General features: G+C 31.4%; 3 protein-coding genes across 3 annotated transcripts; 1 reads left to right on the forward strand and 2 right to left on the reverse strand.

The window, feature by feature from the left end:
- Positions 1-6373: 6373 nt before the first annotated feature.
- Positions 6374-8659, forward strand: LOC120077823 (WD-40 repeat-containing protein MSI2-like). The gene is made up of 5 exons (XM_039031885.1): positions 6374-6758; positions 6849-7172; positions 7264-7407; positions 7842-7966; positions 8165-8659. Exons 1-5 carry the CDS (start codon positions 6447-6449, stop codon positions 8442-8444), a joined length of 1185 nt encoding a protein of 394 aa, XP_038887813.1. The 5' UTR covers positions 6374-6446; the 3' UTR covers positions 8445-8659.
- Positions 8660-9380: 721 nt separating this feature from the next.
- Positions 9381-12375, reverse strand: LOC120077824 (basic leucine zipper 23-like). Its single transcript, XM_039031886.1, has 2 exons — positions 11055-12375; positions 9381-9779 (listed from the first exon to the last, which is right to left on the reverse strand). The coding sequence occupies exons 1-2, from the start codon at positions 11842-11844 to the stop codon at positions 9751-9753; spliced, it is 819 nt and encodes a 272-aa protein (XP_038887814.1). The 5' UTR covers positions 11845-12375; the 3' UTR covers positions 9381-9750.
- Positions 12376-19807: 7432 nt separating this feature from the next.
- Positions 19808-22032, reverse strand: LOC120077508 (ubiquitin-conjugating enzyme E2 28-like). Its single transcript, XM_039031418.1, has 4 exons — positions 21858-22032; positions 20854-20981; positions 20546-20650; positions 19808-20161 (listed from the first exon to the last, which is right to left on the reverse strand). Exons 1-4 carry the CDS (start codon positions 21925-21927, stop codon positions 20018-20020), a joined length of 447 nt encoding a protein of 148 aa, XP_038887346.1. The 5' UTR covers positions 21928-22032; the 3' UTR covers positions 19808-20017.
- Between the last annotated feature and the right edge of the window lie 274 nt (positions 22033-22306).

Raw genomic sequence — 22306 nt, forward strand, 5'->3', positions numbered from 1 at the left:
AGGGAGAAACATGACTGAAAAAATGACATATCATATATATCTTTTCCTCCCACTGACCCATGCACAACCATTTGAAAGGGGATGTTCCCAGGGCGCCTCAAGACCGTGCAAGAAGGTCTCACGATGCATACCAATGAAAAAGACCGCAGGACATATTAACACACATCCTTCTCCCAATTACATAAATACTCTCTCCATTCACCTTGATACTGACCCATGCAAACACCATTTGAAGAGGGATGCTCCCAGGGTGCCACGAGGCCAAGCATGAATCTCACGGTGTGAATATTAAGGGAGAAATGTGACTGAAAAAATTATATATCATATATATCTTTTCCTCCCACTGGGTATTTTAACAACCTAGGATTTAATTTACTTAGGAAAAATACGGCTAATTAGTTTTACTAAGTGATTGTTTAAGTTTGTCCAAAAGTAACATTTGCTTTGGTAAGTTAAACAATTTTGATTAACATTCATTAAATACTTTAACAAATATTAATCAACAATTGCATGCTTGTAGCAAATCTATCTAATTCACCTTTCCAGATATGTTCTCAGGTAGGGGTGTTCCATTTCCGTCAGCTTAAATACCCCAGCCTAGCCAACCTTAGACAAAAGGTCTCTTATAGATATATTTGCTACAAATTTAATCTTTTATTAAAATCAACTTAATCCTATTAAATCCATTTAAAAGATTAACCTAATTTCTAATCTCATTAGAAATTTGTGAGCTTAGGTCTATCTCAATCATATTTTAAAACTATTTTTAAAATGATTTTACCTAAGTTTGCATGTAACTCTTGGTTATTTATTTTAATTTCTAACTTCATTTATTTATAACTCTTATAAAGTAAATGAAACAAATTAAAACTGACATTGCAAGTAAGACATACATGAGTTATTTATAACAATTATAAATTAACCTAAGGTTTCGTCATGCTTCATGCAATGTTCATTCATTACTAATATATAACTTTTATATAAACAAGTAATGAACTTAGAAGAGCATACATTCCATGCCAACATACAACCTTATATTATAACATTTATAATAAATGATGCATAAATATTCTATAATGCATGCATACATATAGTATAACTCTTATTTTATATGATGCATGAGCATGCTTTATGTAATTTAAATCATGCGTTCTAATATATTATAACACTTATAATATAAAAATGTTGCATGAAAATAAATGCATAACCTATTGTGGGTTTTAAAACTATATGAAATAAATTGTGGCATATAACATAAACATACATCATATGCATATTTAATTAAAGTTGATGGACCAGGATAGTTAATCTCAAAACCAGAGAAGTAAGGGCTAATTTATTACAAAAGTGGAGTCCTTCAGTTTGGAACAAGTGAATCGAGTCTTGAACCACTCGTCTTGAAGTCTTGCAGCTTGATCGTATAGCAAACGTTCTGATCGTCGAGTATAAACGATCGTGTAGCAACAATCGCATAGCTTTGGATAATGCAATGAGCATAAAAGTCCACGTGATCATGCAACATGCTTCAAGTAGCGCATACCATGTGATCGTATAGCTAATGACTATATGATGAGCATGATAGTCTACAAGATCGAGTAACATGCGTCGAGTATCGTATACTATGCGATCGTGTAGCTANATCGTATAGCTAATGACTATATGATGAGCATGATAGTCTACAAGATCGAGTAACATGCGTCGAGTATCGTATACTATGCGATCGTGTAGCTACTGACTATGTGATGAGCATGATAGTCTACACGATCGTTTAGCACGCATTATTTGCATCGAGTATCAAATATTGCACAATCGTTTACCTCTCGGGCACCTATGTGATGATGCAGCCAACGCAACACGATTGAGTAAACACTTTACACGATCGCGTAGTATTAGCTATGCAATCGTTTAGCAGATGTTACATAATCATATAGAAAACTCTACACGAACACATAGCTAAACGATCATAGCTAAATCTAAACGATCGTTTAGCTCAAGCTACATAATGCGACCATCGTTTTTTTCTTCCATCAAAACGAACTGAAACTCTTGCACCTTTGCTTCATGAACGACCCAAAACCTTAACGAATACAGACTCGATTGCAAGAATAATGCCAAAAAACATAGGGGCCTTTACAAATTAACTTTTGTAAATTAAAAGGAAAGCCATAAACAGAGATAACTATCCCGAAACATCCACAACAAACATTCACATACATTTAACCATTAAAAGCAATGTAGAACTTAAAACCCACCAGAAACTATAAACGAATTTCCCAAATGGAATTTGGAACAGAACACAACCTGGCTCTTATACCAATTGAAGGGAAACTCAGCAATGAGAAGATCCTTGAGCAGAAGCGGATTGTCCAAATTTCATTTTCGATTGAAGTATAAATTTACAATACAACAAACAGATTGTGCAATCAAAGTAAATTACAGCATGCTTTTCAAATAAAATACATAGTTCAAGGGATATTACTTTTAAAGAACACTTCTTCTTGTATCCCTTGGACGGTCATGAACTTCTCGATCAAACAACAACAAGAACTTGAAGTCCTTCTTCAAGTGAATCACGAACCAAATGGAAAGAGAACATTACCACTCGGATTCCTTTGTATGGTCGGGGTGAGAACCCAGGAGTTGTGGGCTTTAACTATTTTGGTTAAGAGGATATTTGTGAGTTTGGAGGAGGAAGACGATCGAAGAAGATGCACTATCGCGTAGCAAGCTTCTCGATCGTTTAGGCTATCGCATAGCAAAACTTCTTATAACATTGACAAAGAGAGCCTATCGTATATGCTCTATGTTTGTCGTGTAGACTATCGCATAATCTATTATTTGTGATATTGTTGTTTTCTTTGGTATATCTGTTTTCTTGGAAATCTTAGAAGAAAAGAAAAAACAATTTTTTCTTTTATTCCAATTACCATAAAATTGCATAACCACTCACTAAGGTAGTTTTTTAGAAAAAAAAAAGGATTATTATTCAAAATAATAAATAATATAAATAAATATGATAACCAACTTATCATATTATATTTATTATATTTATAACCTATTGTTTTAATATTGTATTACATACAATATACACTATAATTCCTTTTATCTATTTTATGACATTTAATATAAATCATATTTATATTAAATTAACAACTATTTGAATCTCATTCAAATATTTATTCCTCCAATTAATGTATCAAATATATTAAAGCAATTATATCATATATAATTAAATTTCCTCAAATTAATTTGAACAATTCAAATTAACCAAAAAATTGATTCTCAACATAATTCTTTTGAGCTACCAAGAGGACCTTATGGACCTGTAGCTTGAAGCTCCAACGGTACGTGAATAATTAATTAAACTCTTTAATTACATTATCCACTATCCGTTAACTGTCGGGCACTCAACTAAAGACCAACAAATGCACTTTTCACACTATAACTATATTTATGTGTCCATTGGATATAACCAATCAATAGTAGATGTCCCTTCACAAATTGCTCGTAAGTATAGCTCGGCCAAATTATCGTTTTGTCCCTGTATTTACATCTAACTCCTTAAGTACCATTGATTCCTCTAATGAATAATAAGTCATAGTCCCACTATGACTAAGTTCTCTTGAGCCAGGAGAGGGTGTGGCCACTATGTTCAAGACCCGGAATCAGCCCTTAAGAGAGCAATTTATCTACTTACTCCTGCATCGAGGAATGAGTGAATTCCGTCTTGTGTTGTTGAGTTCCCAGCTCCCTAATCAGACGATTCCCTAAAATGGTTGGCTTGTCGAATAGGTAATCTGGCCACTCTCACCCATAAAAATTAAAGAACCGCTTTCATGAGCAGGAGTTTACAACTCACTCAAGATTTAGGTCATGTCACATATGGTCATCCTAGTGAAAGTAAGTCTCTATTATCAACGGTGTTATATAAAGAGACTAATCATTTCGTGATCCGGTCTTATACAAACTCTTTATATAGGTCCACATGGATGGTAAGGATCAGATCATTTGTTGCACTTTACAACATTTGTAACACCTACAAAGCAGGCCGTATCTGTAGTGTCACTAGGATAAGGTATCCAACCTTATCCAACCTTATCCATCAAATTTTGGATATTTGATTATTTTTGCTATAGCTTTACTAGGGGTGTACATCAGTTGGTCGGTGTCAGTTTTGGTAGAAAATCGGCACCGAAAATTGACAAAAAAAGAGTGTGAAATTCGTCCGACCATTGGTCGGGTCGGGTCGGTCGTTTTGGTCTTTTTATTTATTTATTTATTTATAAAGAGGAGCCAAGGTATAAAAAGAATGATGAATTGATAATGTATTATTATTAGGTTAATAAAATTAGCAGCTTTGTTAATTTTAAATCAATCATTTTTTTGTGAAAAAATTTAAATGAATCATGTAATAGGTTTGAAAATTAGGCAACATAACAAATAATAATAAATCAATACTAAAATAGTAGTCTTGGGTTTGGGTTGGTGGTAATGAGCTTGATTTTATACTTAGTTTTTTTAAAAAAAAAAAAATTTAAAAACAAATATATATACGTCGATCGGTCTTCAATTTTTTTTCAAGAAAACCGAAAACCAACCAACCGATCCCTAGCCCCGACTGACCGACCTTAGTTGGGTCAGTTTTGGTTGGTTTGATGTACACCCCTAGGCTTTACAATGGATTAGACTTCTCTTTTCCTCTTTTCATCTTTTCCTCTTCCCATCGATCTATTGATTTTCCTCTTTTCCTCTTCATATGTTCTTGTATGATGATTCAAGCTATTGTTTTGGAGTTATGATTTTTGTGTGGTGGTTGACTATTTTCTAATATACTTGTAAATCTTGCAAATACACTATATATTTGAATAATAATTAAGCAAAAATAGAACATTCTCTTCAACCTTCTAAGCACATTATTATCAATTTTTGTTTATCTATCTCTTTTTCAATTGGTTTAATTTTTTGTTACCAAATTTAGTTTCATCTAAATCATTTTTCATTAGTTTAAACATGTTGCAACTTCAAAATGTGATATAAAGTTAAAATTATTTCCAGTTTGCCATCAATGGGCTAATTATAACATGAAGTTATGACATTGACTAATCTACATTTACACATACAGTGTAATTTGTAATATGAAGTTATGCAATTTTAACTCTCATTTTTCTGTTTCCTAATTTAAATTAGAGATTCTCCTTGATTTTTATCCAACCATATCTATTTGAATCTATCTTTTGTTATCAGATTCTATTTCATTTTTTTTATTATTATTTGTTCATGCATTTTGTTATTATATTATTTTTTGTGTATATTATTACTATTTATATAGTTTATACTTTTTAAAATGTATTCTAATGATATAACAATATATCATTGTATATAAAAACATTATATATACCTATTTATTATTTTGATAAGATTGTTTTATATTGTTTCAATTTTTTAAAAAAGAACTTAACCCTTATTTCCTAATTTAATATATTTATAATTTTGTAGAAAAAAAATCTAAGCACTTTCCTCCCTACATTATTAAATATATATATATATATATATATATATATTATATAAATATATATATATATATATATATATATATATATATATATATATATATATATATATATATATATTTAAAAACCCTAATTCTACTCTAACCTCCCTATTATCCCGTCATTTTCTTTCTCTCTTTCATATTTTCCATTTGCAGCAAGTTTGTAGCCATAACATCTCCACAACCTCTCCTTTAAAATATACGTAGTACATCTTCTTCACCACAGTCGCATCTTGGGTCACCTCATTTACAACATTTCATTATTTCTTCTCTCACCATCACCCTCTCTGCTACATTTCAGTTTGTATGACTGTCAAATCTTCTTATACTCATCATCGACTGGTTCTCTAAACAGCCGCATGTCACCATTGGTGATCATCGTAGCACAGACACACCATCGTAGTCGTCCATCGAAGAAGCAACCGCCAATTGTTTCTTGGTGAGGACCATATTGGTGAGCTTTAGATTTTCGAACTGTTTTTAAGATTTTAACTATGCTATTTGTTTTTTAGTTTTTGGTTGAGATTGTATATTTGCAGTTTTTAGGTTATTTTTGAAGCATTGTCTAATTGTACTCAATTTGTTAGTCTTTGGGATAATTTGATCATTTATCAATTTGTACTTTCTATTATTTAAATTCGTTTGGCTATTTTTACAATTTTGAAACATTTTTGCAATTTTTCTAAATTAAACTTTTTAACATTTGTTAGTCTTCTAAAAATCTAGTCGGCCCAATGTAATTTACTTGAATGGTGGTGTGAGCTTGCTAATCTCATCAACGGCCCAAATTGTTCAAATCTGTCGTTCTATATAAAGCGCGCCATCTTCATGGAAGCCCAAGAATTTTAGCGGGAAAAGGGTTTCACGAAGCTCAGTTGGAATCGGAGAAAGAACAATGGCGGCAGAACAAGATGGCGGTGTCGACGAAGTGGTGGAGGAATTCTCCATCTGGAAGAAGAACTCTCCATACTTGTACGATCTTCTCATTTCCCACTCGCTTGAATGGCCATCTCTCACCGTCGATTGGGTTCCATCCGCCCCATTTCCTCACCAGGCCAACCCATCTCTCGCCGTCCACAAGCTCGTCCTTGGAACCCACACATCGGAGGACGTTCCCAATTTCCTCATGGTGGCCGATGCTATTTTGCCCGTCAAAGCATCCGAAACCAGAATCGACATTAGTGGGGAAAACCCCATTATGCCAAAGGTAAGTGATGAATTGTTGCTCACTGCGTACTAGGTGTTTGATGAAATGTCTAGCTGAAATTTTGTAGTGTTTTGTGTTGGGTTTTGGTAGATAGAGATAACCCAGAAGATACGTGTTGAAGGGGAGGTGAATAGAGCGCGATGCATGCCGCAGAGCCCAGAAATTGTTGGTTCAAAAACGAGTGGTTGCGAGGTGTATGTTTTCAATTGTGCTAAACACGGGGAGAAGGCTCAGGGAGCTGAGTGCGATCCTGATTTGAGATTGAGGGGTCATGATAAAGAGGGTTATGGATTATCTTGGAGCCCGTTTAAGGAGGGTTACCTCTTAAGTGGCTCAAATGATCAGAAAATCTGTTTGTGGGACGTGTCTTCCATGGCCGACAAGAATGTGCTTGATGCAATGCACGTTTATGAGGTAATTTTTTGGGACTGAACTTGCTGCGTCTTGATTTGGGGCTGTTGTTTTTAGACTTTCTTTTGAATGGTGTTTCTGTTTCCATATTCAGGCTCATGAAAGCGTCGTCGGTGACGTGTCATGGCATTTGAAGAATGAGAACTTGTTCGGATCTGTAGGCGATGATTGCTTGTTGGTGATATGGGATTTGCGCACAAACAAATCTGTGGATTCTGTTCGAGCTCACGAGGAGGAGGTAATGCTATTTTGAACCTTTTCTTAACACTATGTAAGTGGCTCTTTCACTCACCTTCATTACAATTTATCTCGAGAGCACATATTTTTCAATGAAATAATGAAATCACGCTTGATCTTGGATGCATGACAGATTCTGCTAACAACATTTCTTTTCCTAGGCCCCCCAGCCCTCCCCTCAATTACATAGCTGAATTGTCCCCTCTGATATGACCTTCTTACGCCTTCTCTTATATTGATGTATGATTGGACGGTTACCGTAGCTTAGGCTATGGAATCATCGGTTGGTTAAGATTTTGTAGTCCTGAGTCAGAATTATATCTCTGAGGAGCATAACAACCCCTTTCCTTGTCCCTGGATGAAGTGAAAAATACTAATTTTTACATTCACTCTTTAGTTCTATTGACACAAACTTTCCGTTCCAATGGATTACAGGTGAACTATGTTTCTTTCAATCCATATAATGAATGGATTTTAGCAACGGCGTCATCAGATACCACGGTGGGTCTGTTTGATCTGCGGAAGCTCGCTGAACCACTGCACGCTCTTAGCAGCCACACGTATGTCTCTACCTGTCTTTAGATCATCAGTCATAATATATTAAATGAAGAAACTGTGATGTGATTATCAGTTTGTGATTGTTTCTTTAAGCGTTAACTCCTGTGTGGTTGTTAAATTAATATTCTATTCGGAATGACTTTCTAAGTGCTTAAAAAGTTATTTGGAAAAAGTGTTAGACTTATAGTTGCTGGTGACAGGGAGGGAGTGTTTCAAGTGGAGTGGGATCCGAATCATGAAACAGTGTTGGCATCTTCTGGTGATGATAGAAGGTTGATGGTGTGGGATCTAAACAATATAGGAAATGAGCAAGATGGAGATGCTGAAGATGGGCCTCCAGAGCTGTTGTTTTCACATGGAGGACACAAGACTAAAATATCAGACTTCAGTTGGAACAGCAATGAGCCATGGGTCATTTCAAGCGTGGCTGAAGATAATTCAGTTCAGGTTTGGCAAATGGCCAAAAGTATTTACCGATGACATTTACTACCCAAAGTTTATTAGATCCATTTCTCAACTTATTTATCTTAAAGGTTTTTATTAGATCTATTGCTCAACTTATTTATCTAGGTTTTCAGATAATATTAGGTTGTTGTCATCTTCTTCTTGTGTCGCTTGTATCAGTGTATTTTATGTTTTTGTTGCTGTTTGGACAAAGATTTTCTCAATTACCAACACAGTACTAATTTGCCTATTATCCTCTTTCACTTCACTGAAAACAATGCTCTAAACTGATTGCAAAAATAGATAACTCTAGTTATCTGCCAAACGCGCATATTTCTTGATCTTCATCTATTTTTGTTGGCCATTTCTATCAATGTGATGAGGGAATCGGAAAATAGAATAAAATACTATTTTGATTGTGATCCTCATTCCATTTTAGTCCTCATAAATTTAGTTACTTCACTTTTATTCAATTTTGAGGTCTTTATTTTAATTTGAAGTTTCTTTTTTTTTTTTTTCCTTTTTTAAAAAAATGTTTTTTCCCCCTTGAAAAAGTTCACCATAAGTAGAGTCAATAGAAAAGTGAAGGACTAAAATTAAAGAAACCTTCAAATTCTTTTTTCCTTTTTTTCTCAAAAAAGTTCATTCACCATAAACAAAGAGTAAAGAACTAAAATTAAACAAACCTCCAAGTTGAAGAGCCAAAATGATATTTTATTCCAAAACAATTTTCATTTGACAATTATTCCATGGTTGGGAAAAAAAACTTAATATCAAATAAATCATTATGGAAAGTTAATAGTGGTTATCATTTATCAAACACCTTAAGTAATTATTTTTTAAAAAAAGGAAGAAAAAGAACTGCACTGAAGAAAAAAATTCTTAGAAAGCTTATTGTTCTTTAAAAAATTCTTTAAAAAATTCTTAGAAAGAAAAAAATTCTTTAAAAAATTCTTAGAAAAAATACTGTAATCAAATAGAGAACAAAACCAATATAACTTGACACTGCCTTCTGTTAGTCTTATAGAGAGAAGGCCAAAATGAAATATTGTTCCAGCCCCATTTGGAGCCAATTCACTTTTGCCCTACTTTCATTCATTATAACTCTGCCATGCTCTACTCACTTACACTCCTCAACATTTGAAGATGTGTATAGAACCCGGAGTACCACGAATGAAGAAGCATCGCCATTTCGAGTACCTCAAATGGGTCCAGGAGAAGGTCGATAACGAGAAGATAATCAAATGTTGCAATCACATGACAATACACTTATTGATCACGGTATGCACCACCCCGCAGGCACGGACAGGATGAAGATGTTCACGTTTGATTGATCTGTCCATCAGGTCCATGTCTCTTTACGGTTTCCTCCTAATAAACAAATGACAAAATGAGAGTTACAGCTTGTAAAGAAACAACCAATTACTTTCATAGCAAGCATATGATTAAAGGCCTATTTGGAATGACTTTCAAAGTACTTAAAATCCATTTTTTAGGCACCAAGAAAGTTATTCCAAATAGATCATGGGCCATTCATTGTGGAATATCTCCTTTTCATGATCCTGAAAAAAGTTGGGTAGATCACTTATCCACAAAGCCACTTGGTTGGTGCAAAATGTGAAACTTTATTTTGCTATCAGAAAAGTGAAAAAGGTTAGGGTCACATAGTCTTAGAACAAGGCACACTCAAATGTGGTAAGCAGGTGGCACTGTTTTCTTTTTACAAAAAGAGTGGCCAAACAAAAACACGAAATGTAGAATAAACACGTCAGTCAATATACTAGGTACAAACAACTGTATTCTGCTATGGCATGTAACTAATGTTTTCTTTTCACTATTTTCTAGTTCATAAGAATGCCTTACAACATGTCACACGAATGTGCTACTTTCTATTTACCAGAGCTTGGCCAAGCGATCACATTTGTGGGACAAAAGAAATCTTTTCAAAAACTTGGACAAATAAGATCAGACTCTCAATCATAATTCATATATGCCAACATGAGCAGCTTTATAGTAATTAACATGTATTCTTTCCTTGAGGTCGGAGGTTCAGATTCTCACACTCCTCATTTTGTTCTACTTTAGAAAATCAAAATTCATGAATGATATGTTCAGGGGTAATTAATATACTTGCAACTTGCAAGGCTATTCTAGTGTAAGAGTCTACAATCTGTGGTTCTACACAGAACAATCCTCAATCATGTGATGGTGCAATGACTGGAGATGATGAATAGACAAGTTCACAATCACAGACAATTCCTCATATGGACATTACATCACAGAGACAGTTAAAACAGAATGTCATACATGGATTTAAGCAAACTATTTGGGACACCGATCTCAATGTTATGAGCCTTTATATTTTGCATCCACAAATTAATACTTCCAAGATCTGACCTTAAGTGTGCTATTAAAGGAAAACAGGGATCAAAACATACTCGTAAATTGAAACTATATATAAAAAGAAAGAACGGCAAGTTGGAGATGGCAATCAACCATGTCTAATATATAGACTATTGCCCATACTTCTTAAACAGTTTTCCTATCAAATTACCCTTAAACATGTACCATAGAACAAACAAGGAGAGAACAAAGAAATATAATGAAAGGATTATAATCATAGAAGATGTAAGCTTCAGTTTTCACCTTTCTTTTTCGTCGTGCCTGAAGAAATATCATTCGAAACTGCATTCCCTATTCCACACCCAGGTAGCTCTTTCGATCCTGAGTCAAGATTTGCCAAACATTGAAGATTTTCAAATTCACAAGCACCAAAGCTTTGTCCATTGATCACAGCCCCTTCACTGCTTCTGCTGCCATCGACCCCGGGATGAAGGCAGTAAACCTGATCTTCACATTGCATATTACATGGGTTCATCACATAAGCACCAGGGATGCTTGGGTTGGCGTTGGACAAGTTAGGATTAACAGCTTTCTGGTAAGGGAAAGAACCAATCTCCCCTTCAATTCTGCCCCTAATATCCACAAGCAAACACTTCAGCCTAGCAATCTCAGCCTCAAGTGCTGCCTGCCCCTGCAACCTCTTCATCAAATGCTGATTCAAAGCCCTCAATCTAACAACCTCGTCCTCTAATGAGGCTGCCCTAGCCTTCTTTTTCTCACGGTACTTACGGACAGCTTCACGGTTACCCAATGGGCGTTTCTTTGACTTCTTCTCAGTTGATTCTGCAGTGTCATCAGTAACAACCTTGTCTTCTTCGGATGGGGCAGGGACAATTTTAGTGTGGACATGAAAACATGTGTGGGTATGAGAGTAATCAGGGCCGGGCGGATTGCAAGTATGTGTATGAGTACAAGTATGAGTGTCTTTGAGAAGTTCATCAAAGAAACTATCCATTGAACAACTACTTGGAATCTCCATATTAGGGCTGGAAAACACTTCCTGATTCGAAAAATCAAGCTCCCCGTCGTCCATTACAAAAATTCAAGACCAACACGGATGAAATATTGAACTACGCTACCAATTCCTGGACTCCGATTCAAAAACTAAGCTTCTTAACCGAATAAGGCAAATGGGGTTTGACCATAATCAATCACAATTACAAAACTCACTAAACTTACCTAGGGAATTTCACTAATAACGTCAATCAACGAAGAACAATCAACGAGTCTGCTAAAAACCACGCCGCAGCATTAATCAAAAGGACCAAAAAACAAGGCAATGCTCACAGATAAAGGAAAACCCACCACAAAAATCATTCTAAAGCGAAAAGGAAAGCATGCAATCGAACAGAAATCAAAGGGAAAAACAGCATTTCATGGAAAATGAAAACCCAATTGGGAAATCGGAGGAAAAAGGGATTAAGAAGAGAAACCCTAAGAAGGAAATCACATGGAGACCACGTTGTTGAAGAACATTCAGCGGAAGGGAAAGGGAAAGGGCCAAAATTAAGCAGAGTGGGTTCAGGAATTCCATTAAAAATTTGTCACTTTTTTTTTCTCTGATAAATGAGGTAGAGAATTCTTGTTTGTTATTGATTGGCCGCCATTGTAGGTAATTTTACAAGTATTTGGAGGACTGAAATGTAATTTCATAATCAAAGTGGGAATTATTCGCTGCTTTTAATAGTACGGGAAGCTGACATTTGTGGGTCCGCCTGACTTCTCGTGTGTTGTCGAATCAAATCAGGACCGTCAAATAGTTCCCATCTTTTATTTATTTTTATTTTTATTATTATTTTTAAAAAATGATTGTAAAAAAAGTGACAAATTTCAATCATTCCCTTCTTTACTTAGTTCTAATTAAATTTATGATCCTTTTAAAAAAAAATAAGAAATAAAATAAAATAAAATATATGAAAACGGATCAAGTTATAAATTTAGGGTGAGGTGGAGATTTGAATTTTTAACTAGGGTATATAAAAGAAGGCTAATTAGTTTCATGTCGAAGTTAGTCGACCTAGTTGTAAAACTAATGAAAATTGATCCAACGATTGATTGTATAATGAAAAAAACTAATGACAGTCAAATAATCTGCAAAATCAATGGAAAGAAATTAGTATACATTTTTTTTTTAGGTAAATAAATGGTTGTTTGTGAATGACTTCGTCGTTTATTTATGGGAATATAAAGAAGGGGTAAAGAAAGGAATAGAATGTCGGAATCTTAAAAACTCATATTTCATGAGGCATCTAAAACTTTTGAGATGCTTACCATAAGGGCATTTTAAGATTTTTACGACATCTTATATTATCACAAAACAAAATTGATAATCCATAGGATCATTTTAAGATAATCTTGAATTGCAACAAAACAGATGATCTACAAAGGCTTAGCAAATTATAGAGATTAAAATTATAATTTTAAGACATAGAATACTAACGTGAAACAAAATCAAACCATGAAAGTTTTAAACATAGTTATTAAATAAAAAATATGTTAAAATCATAGGACAAAATTTGTAATCACACCCAACTTTGTAGAAGTTTATGAATAGAGCCCTCAAGTTAGGCAATATTTAAACTTGTAACTCAAACAATGGGGTTATTATTTATTTATTTATTTTTAAAAATTTGCAAATGTTCTTTCATACTCTAGGAGCACATGTTTTACCTTTCAAGACTAGACTCATTAGTCTAATCCTATAATTTTCAAATATTCTCTTCCAAATAAAGAAGTTGATTAGTGGAGAATAAGAAAATAATGGTCTATGGCTTATGGGGAAAAGAAAAATTCTCTTAGCATGATTAGGAAAAAAAAAACCCAATAAAGTTAATTATATATCTTAAGCTAGATAGGGATACAATTCTATAATGATGGTAAGGAACACTCTAATCTAAACTAAAGGGAAATTTTCAAAATTAGAACCCAACCACCTCCCAAAATTTATGAAATTTTGCAATTAAGCTCTTGAATATTGCAAAAGCTCTAAATCACTCCATCAATAAAGATTGCTATAATCAAATCTTTGAACTAAAAGTTAGAATCATTTAATTCAATTTGTTTCAACTTAAAACAATTTTAGTTATTAAAAAGATCCTATCTTTAAAATCGATGTTGCTTTGTAATCTCAATTTAAGATATTGTAATAGGGTAGCACATAATTTGCCCATCATACTATTGTTTGGCTCTCAAGTCTAGTTAGGTTGAGATGGGAGTGCTGGAAAACTATTCGATGATATAATTTTCTTTTGAATACTACTTTCTATTTTTTTTTCAAGTAATTGAATAAATTTTTTAAATTTATGTTATTGGCTTTTATTTTGGGTAGTGCCTCTAAATAGGAGGGAGACGACCTAATGACTTAGTGGATGATTTAAGAAGAATCATAAGATTAATGAAGTTGTGAATGATTTTAGGATTAAAGAGTAAAAGCGACGTAGTAAAAAAAAATCTTCAGACTTTTTGACTTAGGCATCGAAACATGTATGACCTATAGTCCATCAGTGTGTATTTCTTGTTAACTTATTGGTGATCTTCTTCAAAAAAAAAAAAAAAAAAAAAAAATACAAATTTACCATTATTGCCATTTTAAGGTTAGACCACTTTATTTGTCCAAATTTTGACATCAACAAATGGTATAAGTTACCATGTGTTAGCGGTAGTTTCTTTTTGACCTATAGTTAATACTTGTAAAGTTTCCACTTCAATGAATATAACACAATTGATTTTATTTTAATCGTCGATGCATTTTTATCTTGTTTGAAATTTGAAATTTATTGTAAAAAATTCTCTTAAACTTTAAAAATTTTCTCAACAAATCTTTTGTGTTGAAATAAAGGATGATAATTGATGTATAAAAATTAAAAGACTTGGATGATATTGTTTATAAATTATTATTATATACATAGAAGATTAGGATCGTTGTTATGCCATTTCATCCCAAAATATACCATTAAAATTAATTGCATGTTAATCAATTTTTACTCCACAACCGTCAAGTCAATTTACATGAATGATGTCACATATGTGTCTTTTAAAGTTTACATAATCTTAAAATTTGGACACAAAAATAAAAATAATAAATTTATGCTCTGAATCTTAGTCGAAAATTAATAAAAAATACAAACTAAAAGTTGAATAAATTAAAATTGAAACTTTTATAAATGAACTAATTTAAACTATCTAATAAAATTTTGTTTTAAAATCATTAACCCATAACTCTCACATATATATAAGACAATTCATGTATATTGTGATTAACATATAATATTAAAGGGAAATATTGGAATCAAATGAATAGCAACGAGCTTTATTAATATGAGTGATCTTTTATATTATATTTTCTTAAATCTATTTTTTACTTAGAAAAAATATATTTTTTCTACAAATTTTAATTTTTTTATTAATTTATATATATTAAATTATAAAAAACAAAATACTCTTAAACTTTGTCCTTTTTTTTATAAAAAAATTGAACTTTATTTAAGAAGTTGTAATATTATCATCAATTTTTATAAATACGTTTTAAAAGTACTTTTGGAATAGAAATCTTTTAGAAATCTGAATGGAAATTGGACTTGAAATGGTGTGACAAAGACTTAGATAAGAAAAAAATTAATGCATGCATTGTCCTAAATTATCGACATATTGTTTCAAGTCATGAATAATTTCAAAACGTTTATGAAAGAGGAAGTGGAATAGTTTAATTTTTTTATCGAAGAGGGACAATTAAATACCATATCTTTGTAGCTTCTACTTTATTGTTGTTTGATATATATATATATATTGAGGAAATTGTTTGATACTTTTCTATTCCGAGTATGTAGAGTTTAGTTTGTATATAAGGTAAGTTTAGTTTTTAATTAGGTTTAAGAATTTTAACTTTTGATTTTATTTTAACAAGACTTATTTTTTTTTTTTACTTAATTAAGATAAAATTTCCTTGAATCCCCAACTTTTGGAGTGCTTTTTAAAAATTTGTTGGGAGTTTGAGGACCAAGAGAGATAATTGCGGTGGGTATAACAAATTTTAAATTTGATAGGTATTTAAACTATCAAATTTTGTGTCTAACAGGTAAAAATTTTTGCAAATGTCTATAGAATTTTCAGTTTTTAAATTTGACAACTTTGTATTGAAAAGGTTTGAGAGAAATTTATAAGGCACGATACATAAAATTAAAAATTTGATCCAAAATTTATAATTCAATCATTGAATAAATATTATTGGTTAAAAGGGATATAAGTGATATAGCTCACAAATATCCCTTTTAAAAAGAATGTTTTAAAAAAAATAATACAAACCATCACTTTAAGTAAAAGTTTTTTAAAGGGCTTTTTCAATTTTTCTTTAGCCTTTGGAGGCCTTCTCCAACTCTTTAATTTCATCTCTCTCTCTTTCTCCTTCGGCCTCTTCCAACCAGGCTGCAAGCCAGCCGCCCAACTCATTCCCTCTTTGTGATCGTCGCAATCTTGACGACGACACCATTTTTCGCTCTTTACCGCCTACCTGTCTTTGTCGATGCCATTTCTTGTTCTTCATCGTTGTAGGCACCTCGCCAACAACAATACCATCTCTTTGGCTTTTCCTTGCCTTTCTATTACTACCATCTTTACGAATTTTTGGCACTTGATGTGATACCCTACACTTGACAAGAAAACAAGCCATATGATGAAAAAGAAGAAGAATCAAACGAAACCAAACCGATCGGTTTCTAATTTCTAAAAGTATTTCTTTCAATTTGCTCTTTTCATATATGAAACCAAACGAATCGATTCAAACTCTTGTTTAGTGTGCCTACTAGTTAGGGGTTCGACACCTTATGCAAGAGAGAGCGAACTTCGTCCGAGAGCTTATAAATAACACAACAATGAAGTTTTTTCTAATAAGAGAAGGAAGTTTTGCAAGAAATAGGATTTATTTGATGATCATCTAAAAGCACACATATCCTTTTATAGGCACAAGCCTTCCATTTATATAACAAGAATTAGCCACAACTACATAACAAAACTTAGTTTGGGTAGCTACAACAAATAACACTAGTAATGAGTTGTCTTTAGCTCCTTCATTGAAACACATCTAAATTTTGCATTGAAGTAGGTAAGTATATTGAATATGCACTCTCTTAGAAATAAACACTTTTGCAATATAACTAATCATGTATTGATCTTTTTTTTATACACGTTTTGTCGTGAAAAATAATTCATAAGATAAATAATAGAAACACACACATATATATATATTAAGTTTTTATTAACATTTGAAAATTTCTTTAAATCTAAAATAAAATTATATACGCATATATTCAAATTAAAATTTTATGTTACATTCATAAATATTGTTCTAACGATTTATTTGTATAAAAATTTAGTTTTTTTTAGAAAAATAGGAGTGAGAGATTTGAACCAAATATCTCTTGGTCGATGACACGTACTATTATGCCAGTTGAGTTTGAAAAACAAAAAATAAAAATTACAACATTAAATCAAGAAATAAATAAAGTATACACTGATTAGGAAGGTTCCGTTTTTCGTTTTCATCAACTTTCCTCACAATTTTATATATCAAATCGAGTTGAATCAATTCAGTTCGATTCGATTACCAATTTGGTTTGATTTCTTTTGCTCTTATTAAATTACATGTCAATTCATAATGATGTGTGTAATTAGGATTCTTTCTCCTTGCCACATCATATATGATCCAAAATATGTTCTCATTTTCACATAACAAAGTTTTTACTCCTCTAAATTAAAAAAAAAGATCTCTAAATTACTTGACACCATCGTATCGATGTCCAAGTCTTTTTTCTTGTTATTAGCGTTGTTTTTTAGGTTAAAACATATTTAGTCGTTAAACTTTTTAACCATTTAATCTCTATATTTTGAAATTTTTAATAATTTAGTCCCCTATCATAAAATGTGTTGATTTTTATATGGAATAACTTATTATAGTTTATAAAATTTTTTGATATCTGATCAGTTAATTAATTAACATGTATAAACTTTTTTTTATTATTAAATCCTACAAAAGTTTTTACCATAGAGGCTATGCGTTTGTTTGTATGACAACTCGTTATTTTTATATACCAGTTTATTTGGTTTGTTATAGATTAATTTTTTTTAATTAATGTCAAATTACTCTTAACGATGACCATAAAATAAAAAGAAATAATAATTTAAAATAATGACCAGCAAAATTACTCATTTGAGGGTGGTTGCTGCCAGAGTTAGTGGTAATGGTGGCAGGTATTGGGATGTGGATTGAACCATACCCATTGGCGATAAGGTATGTAAATATGTATGTACGTTTTTTTTTCTAAAAAGAAATCTAAATGGATGAGAATTGGGATAAAAGATGAATTGAGGACTTAAATCAATGTCAATTGGAATGAATAGATAGCATAGGAGATTGTGGAGGAGACGGAAGTGTATAGGGTAGTGGTGATGAAATTTAGGGTTCATTTGGATTGACTTTCTAAGTTTTTATACACTATTTTTTGCACTCATAATCACTTATTTAAACACTTAGAAAGTTAATCTAAACAAATCTTAGTGTATTAGAGGTCATAACTGTTGCAATCGATAATTAATGTTTGATGATTTTTTAATATATAGTATTTGTGTTTGGGTAACTATGAAGATTTTAGCTATTACAGTATTGATGGGATGAAAGTTAATTTTAATATAAAGAAAATATGATAAAGATTCTTCCTACTACGAGGTATTTGCATGGTTTAATCTAATAAATATTTAAATTATTTTTAGTATGTCTATCAAAATAGGACAAAAGTATTTATGAGTAGAAGGTATTTGATAATTATTGTGAATATAAGGCTTTATTTAGTGAGATACTATCATTACGATTGGCTAAATCATAAGCATGGGTGGTTAGTTGGTTTGCATGGTTTAGGCTAACAAGGATTTTAATTACTTTTAATATGTGTAATAATATATGACGAAGTTTAAATTGATATTTATTGGGCTTAGTATAGGGCAAACTTCCACTAGATACCTATTTTGGATACAAAGTATCTACTTATTTATGGTTAAATTTTGAGTTACTAATTATAATTAAGTATGTTAGAAACTAGCACTATAACTTTATTAGTTTTCAAACATTAATTTCTAATTAGGTTCCTTAAAATATTTTTGTTTGGTTGATATTATTTTAGATATTGGTTCTTAAAACTAAATAAGATTGATTTTTTTACTAAATTTAAATAGATTTATTTATTTATTGACTTATATTCAAAATTCAAATTCATGAGATCTTATTTTAGGTTGTCAGATTTTTCGTTTGAAATACCCCATAATTATAAAGATTTGGTAGTAGGGATAGTTTTGTCTATTATTAAATTTGAAATAGTATTAGAATTAGTTGTTTCCATTTTTCACAAAAAATAAATTATTTGGCTATTTTTAAAACATCATTTTATTTGGGTCATTTATGCACAAATAGTATTAGAATTAGTTATTTGGTCATTTTCACAAAGAAACATTTGTTTAGCCATTATTTAAAACACCATTTTATTTTGGTCATTTGTGCCTCTTTCATAAACTCATTTTTTAAAAAACTATTTTGAATGGTTGTCAAAAAGTCAATCTTTTTCCAAAATGACTTTTTTTTTCAAAATTAAACACAAAAAAATTCAGCCGAACACATCCTATATCATTTCAAATTATAAAATAGATGAACTAAAATTATCACTTACTAAAGTTGAAAAACTTACAAATTCAAAAATATAGAAACTAAATGAGCATTATATTTCATTCACCAAAAATGTGTTTATTTTATTATTTTTAAAACAAAAATGACATGATTATACACATTACTAATATTGCAGCTTGCAAGTAGAAATAATATTTTAAATTCCAAGAACTCCCTCCCCAATGTATAATAATTGACCAGGAATTATGAATTAACTAAGCATAACTTCAACAATATTTGTATATATAATATATANATATATTCAAAGCTCCAAAAATTTTTGAGTGACACATTGTTATATAATTAATATCATTATTATTCCAAGCAAATGTATTGTTTTAAATATGATGCCAACAGTGCCCAAGTTTTAGGCCATTCAATACATTTTCTAAATGAAGAAAGAAGAAAAGGATAAAGGAGTCGATCAATACAAAGTTATAGAAAAATTGGATTTGGTTGTGTTTTAATTTTTTAAAGATTGAGGTTTTTTTGTAAAAAAATTTTAACCCATGGCATATTTCTGGGTCCAGCTCCTAGCGGTGGATTCATATTTGACTTTGTCAGTCTTGCACATATGAGCAATCTCAGGAACCAATGGATCGTCTGGGTTTGGGTCAGTTAATAAGGAGCATACTGAGAGCAAAACCTGCAGTAAACCAAAATTTAGTTAATCAATTAAAATTAACTCGATTTGTTTATGTATGCTTAACATTCTCGAGTTTCAACGCGAATCGAATTAGAATGAAGAGTTGAGAATCAACAATCTGTTATCGAAAAGATGAATTGTCTTCAAAATCTAGGCAAAAATTTTTATAAAGTAATCCAAATGGATATTTGGTCCAAAAATTGGGACTTGACTCAACAATAATGAACCCAAATAGCATAACATCTTGAGGGACACATGTTAAGAATCTCACATCGGATCAGACTCAAGAATTTGAATCCACGATTTTTATGACAATTACGTAAGTTACTCATTTGTTCAATTGATTTTGAGATTGAACTTGGTGTTTATCTAATACAACATTACCTTTGAAATTGTGAGGGCAGGACTCCAATGTTCCTTGAGAATATCCAAGCATATGTTGCCATTACTGTTTATGTTAGGATGAAACACCTTTGTCCTAAAAGCAACCTGCAATTAATAGAAGTTGAAAATCTAGATCTATATTTCCACTTAATTAAAGAAATCTAAAGGTAAAAGTAGAGTATCTTTTGACGCTTAATTTTAAAAACGTAAAGCTAAAAAGTAGATTGTTATCAAACGGACCCTAAAATATATACCAAATTAAACGTAAACTACATATATTGAAGTCAAAACACATGCGATGGCTTTACCTTAGGAGGTTTGAAAGGATAATCAGGAGGAAAATGAATGGTAGCAAGAAAAACACCACCAGAATAGGGGCTATCACTTGGACCGATAATGGTTGCTTGCCAATGGAACATATCCTCTGCCACAGGACCTGAAAAATGCACCATATGACACAAACTCATATTTAATTTGGAGAGAATTTTTCAATAAAAAAATAAAAATAAATTAATTAAATTAAATAGGTGAATTCATTTTTCGTTTCTTGTTTCATGTTTTCGATTTATTTAGTAAACAATAATACAATTTTGTTTGATAATTATTTTTTATTAAAAAGAATATAAATATGCTTGTTAACTATTTTCCCGTGTCTTGTTTTTTGAAAATTTTAAATTAAAAAACATAAACTTTGCACATGAAAATATGTTTTAAACAAAAAATAATTAAATATTTTATGGTTTATTTATTATACATATTAGAAGTAAAAATATTGATAAAAAAAATATAATATTTATTGTAAACAAGAAACTAATAGGTCTTGTTTAATAACGATTTCTATTTTTTAGTTCTTTTCAAACATAAATAAAAAACAATAATTTTCAAAATAGATGAAAGTAGTATTTATAAACTTAATTTTCAAAAATAAAAAAAATAATCTATTATCAAATGAGCCTTTATTTTTTACTTTCAAATTTTTTATGGAAACAGAAACTTTAACATTCATCTGGTAACAATTTCATTTTTAGTTTTCTAAAACATATTATAAACAATAATAGGTGAAAGTAGTTTTTATATTTATAAACTTAGGTTTTAAAAACAAAAACTCAATAAACAGTCGATTATCAAAAGGGGTCTTCTTTGTTAATTTCAAAATTTCCACACAATTTTGGAAACATTTTTGAAAAATGAAAAACAAGAACACAAACTATTACAAAAACAGCATTATGTTTCCAAAAACCGAAAAACAAGATAAAAGGAACCAGAAACATAAAAATTATCAAGCAGACTCAAAGTTTCGCTAATTGATCACCTGCACTGCAAGAAGTTGGTGGGTCTCTCTGCAAGTCTTTAAGCTCCTTCAATATTCTCTTGGAAGCCATTTTTGCAACTTCTAAGCTTGAGGTAAATAAGAAGAAGAGGAGAAGATGATGCAGAACAAGAAATCCTTGGTTTATTGCACAAGGCAGAGGGATGGAATTGCTCTATATAATGGCCAAAAAAAGGGAGGGTAGAGCTGATGCATGGAACTTGAAGATGTCCATTGATTTTTTTTTTGGACTTCTGAAAGTGGGAACAGAATAGATTCTTTCCATTGAGGATAGTAAGCTAAGATATTAAGAATATGACTGTATTTTTTAACATGAAAAGAGGAAGAATTTGATACATGTACTTTTTGGAAACCATGACAACGAACTTACTTGAATAGGATTTGTTCTCTAGGTTGTACAATTGTGTCTTTGAATTCTAAAATTTCTCCCA

Source organism: Benincasa hispida, chromosome 5 (assembly GCF_009727055.1).
Source record: "Benincasa hispida cultivar B227 chromosome 5, ASM972705v1, whole genome shotgun sequence".
Classification (NCBI taxonomy): Eukaryota; Viridiplantae; Streptophyta; class Magnoliopsida; order Cucurbitales; family Cucurbitaceae; genus Benincasa; species Benincasa hispida.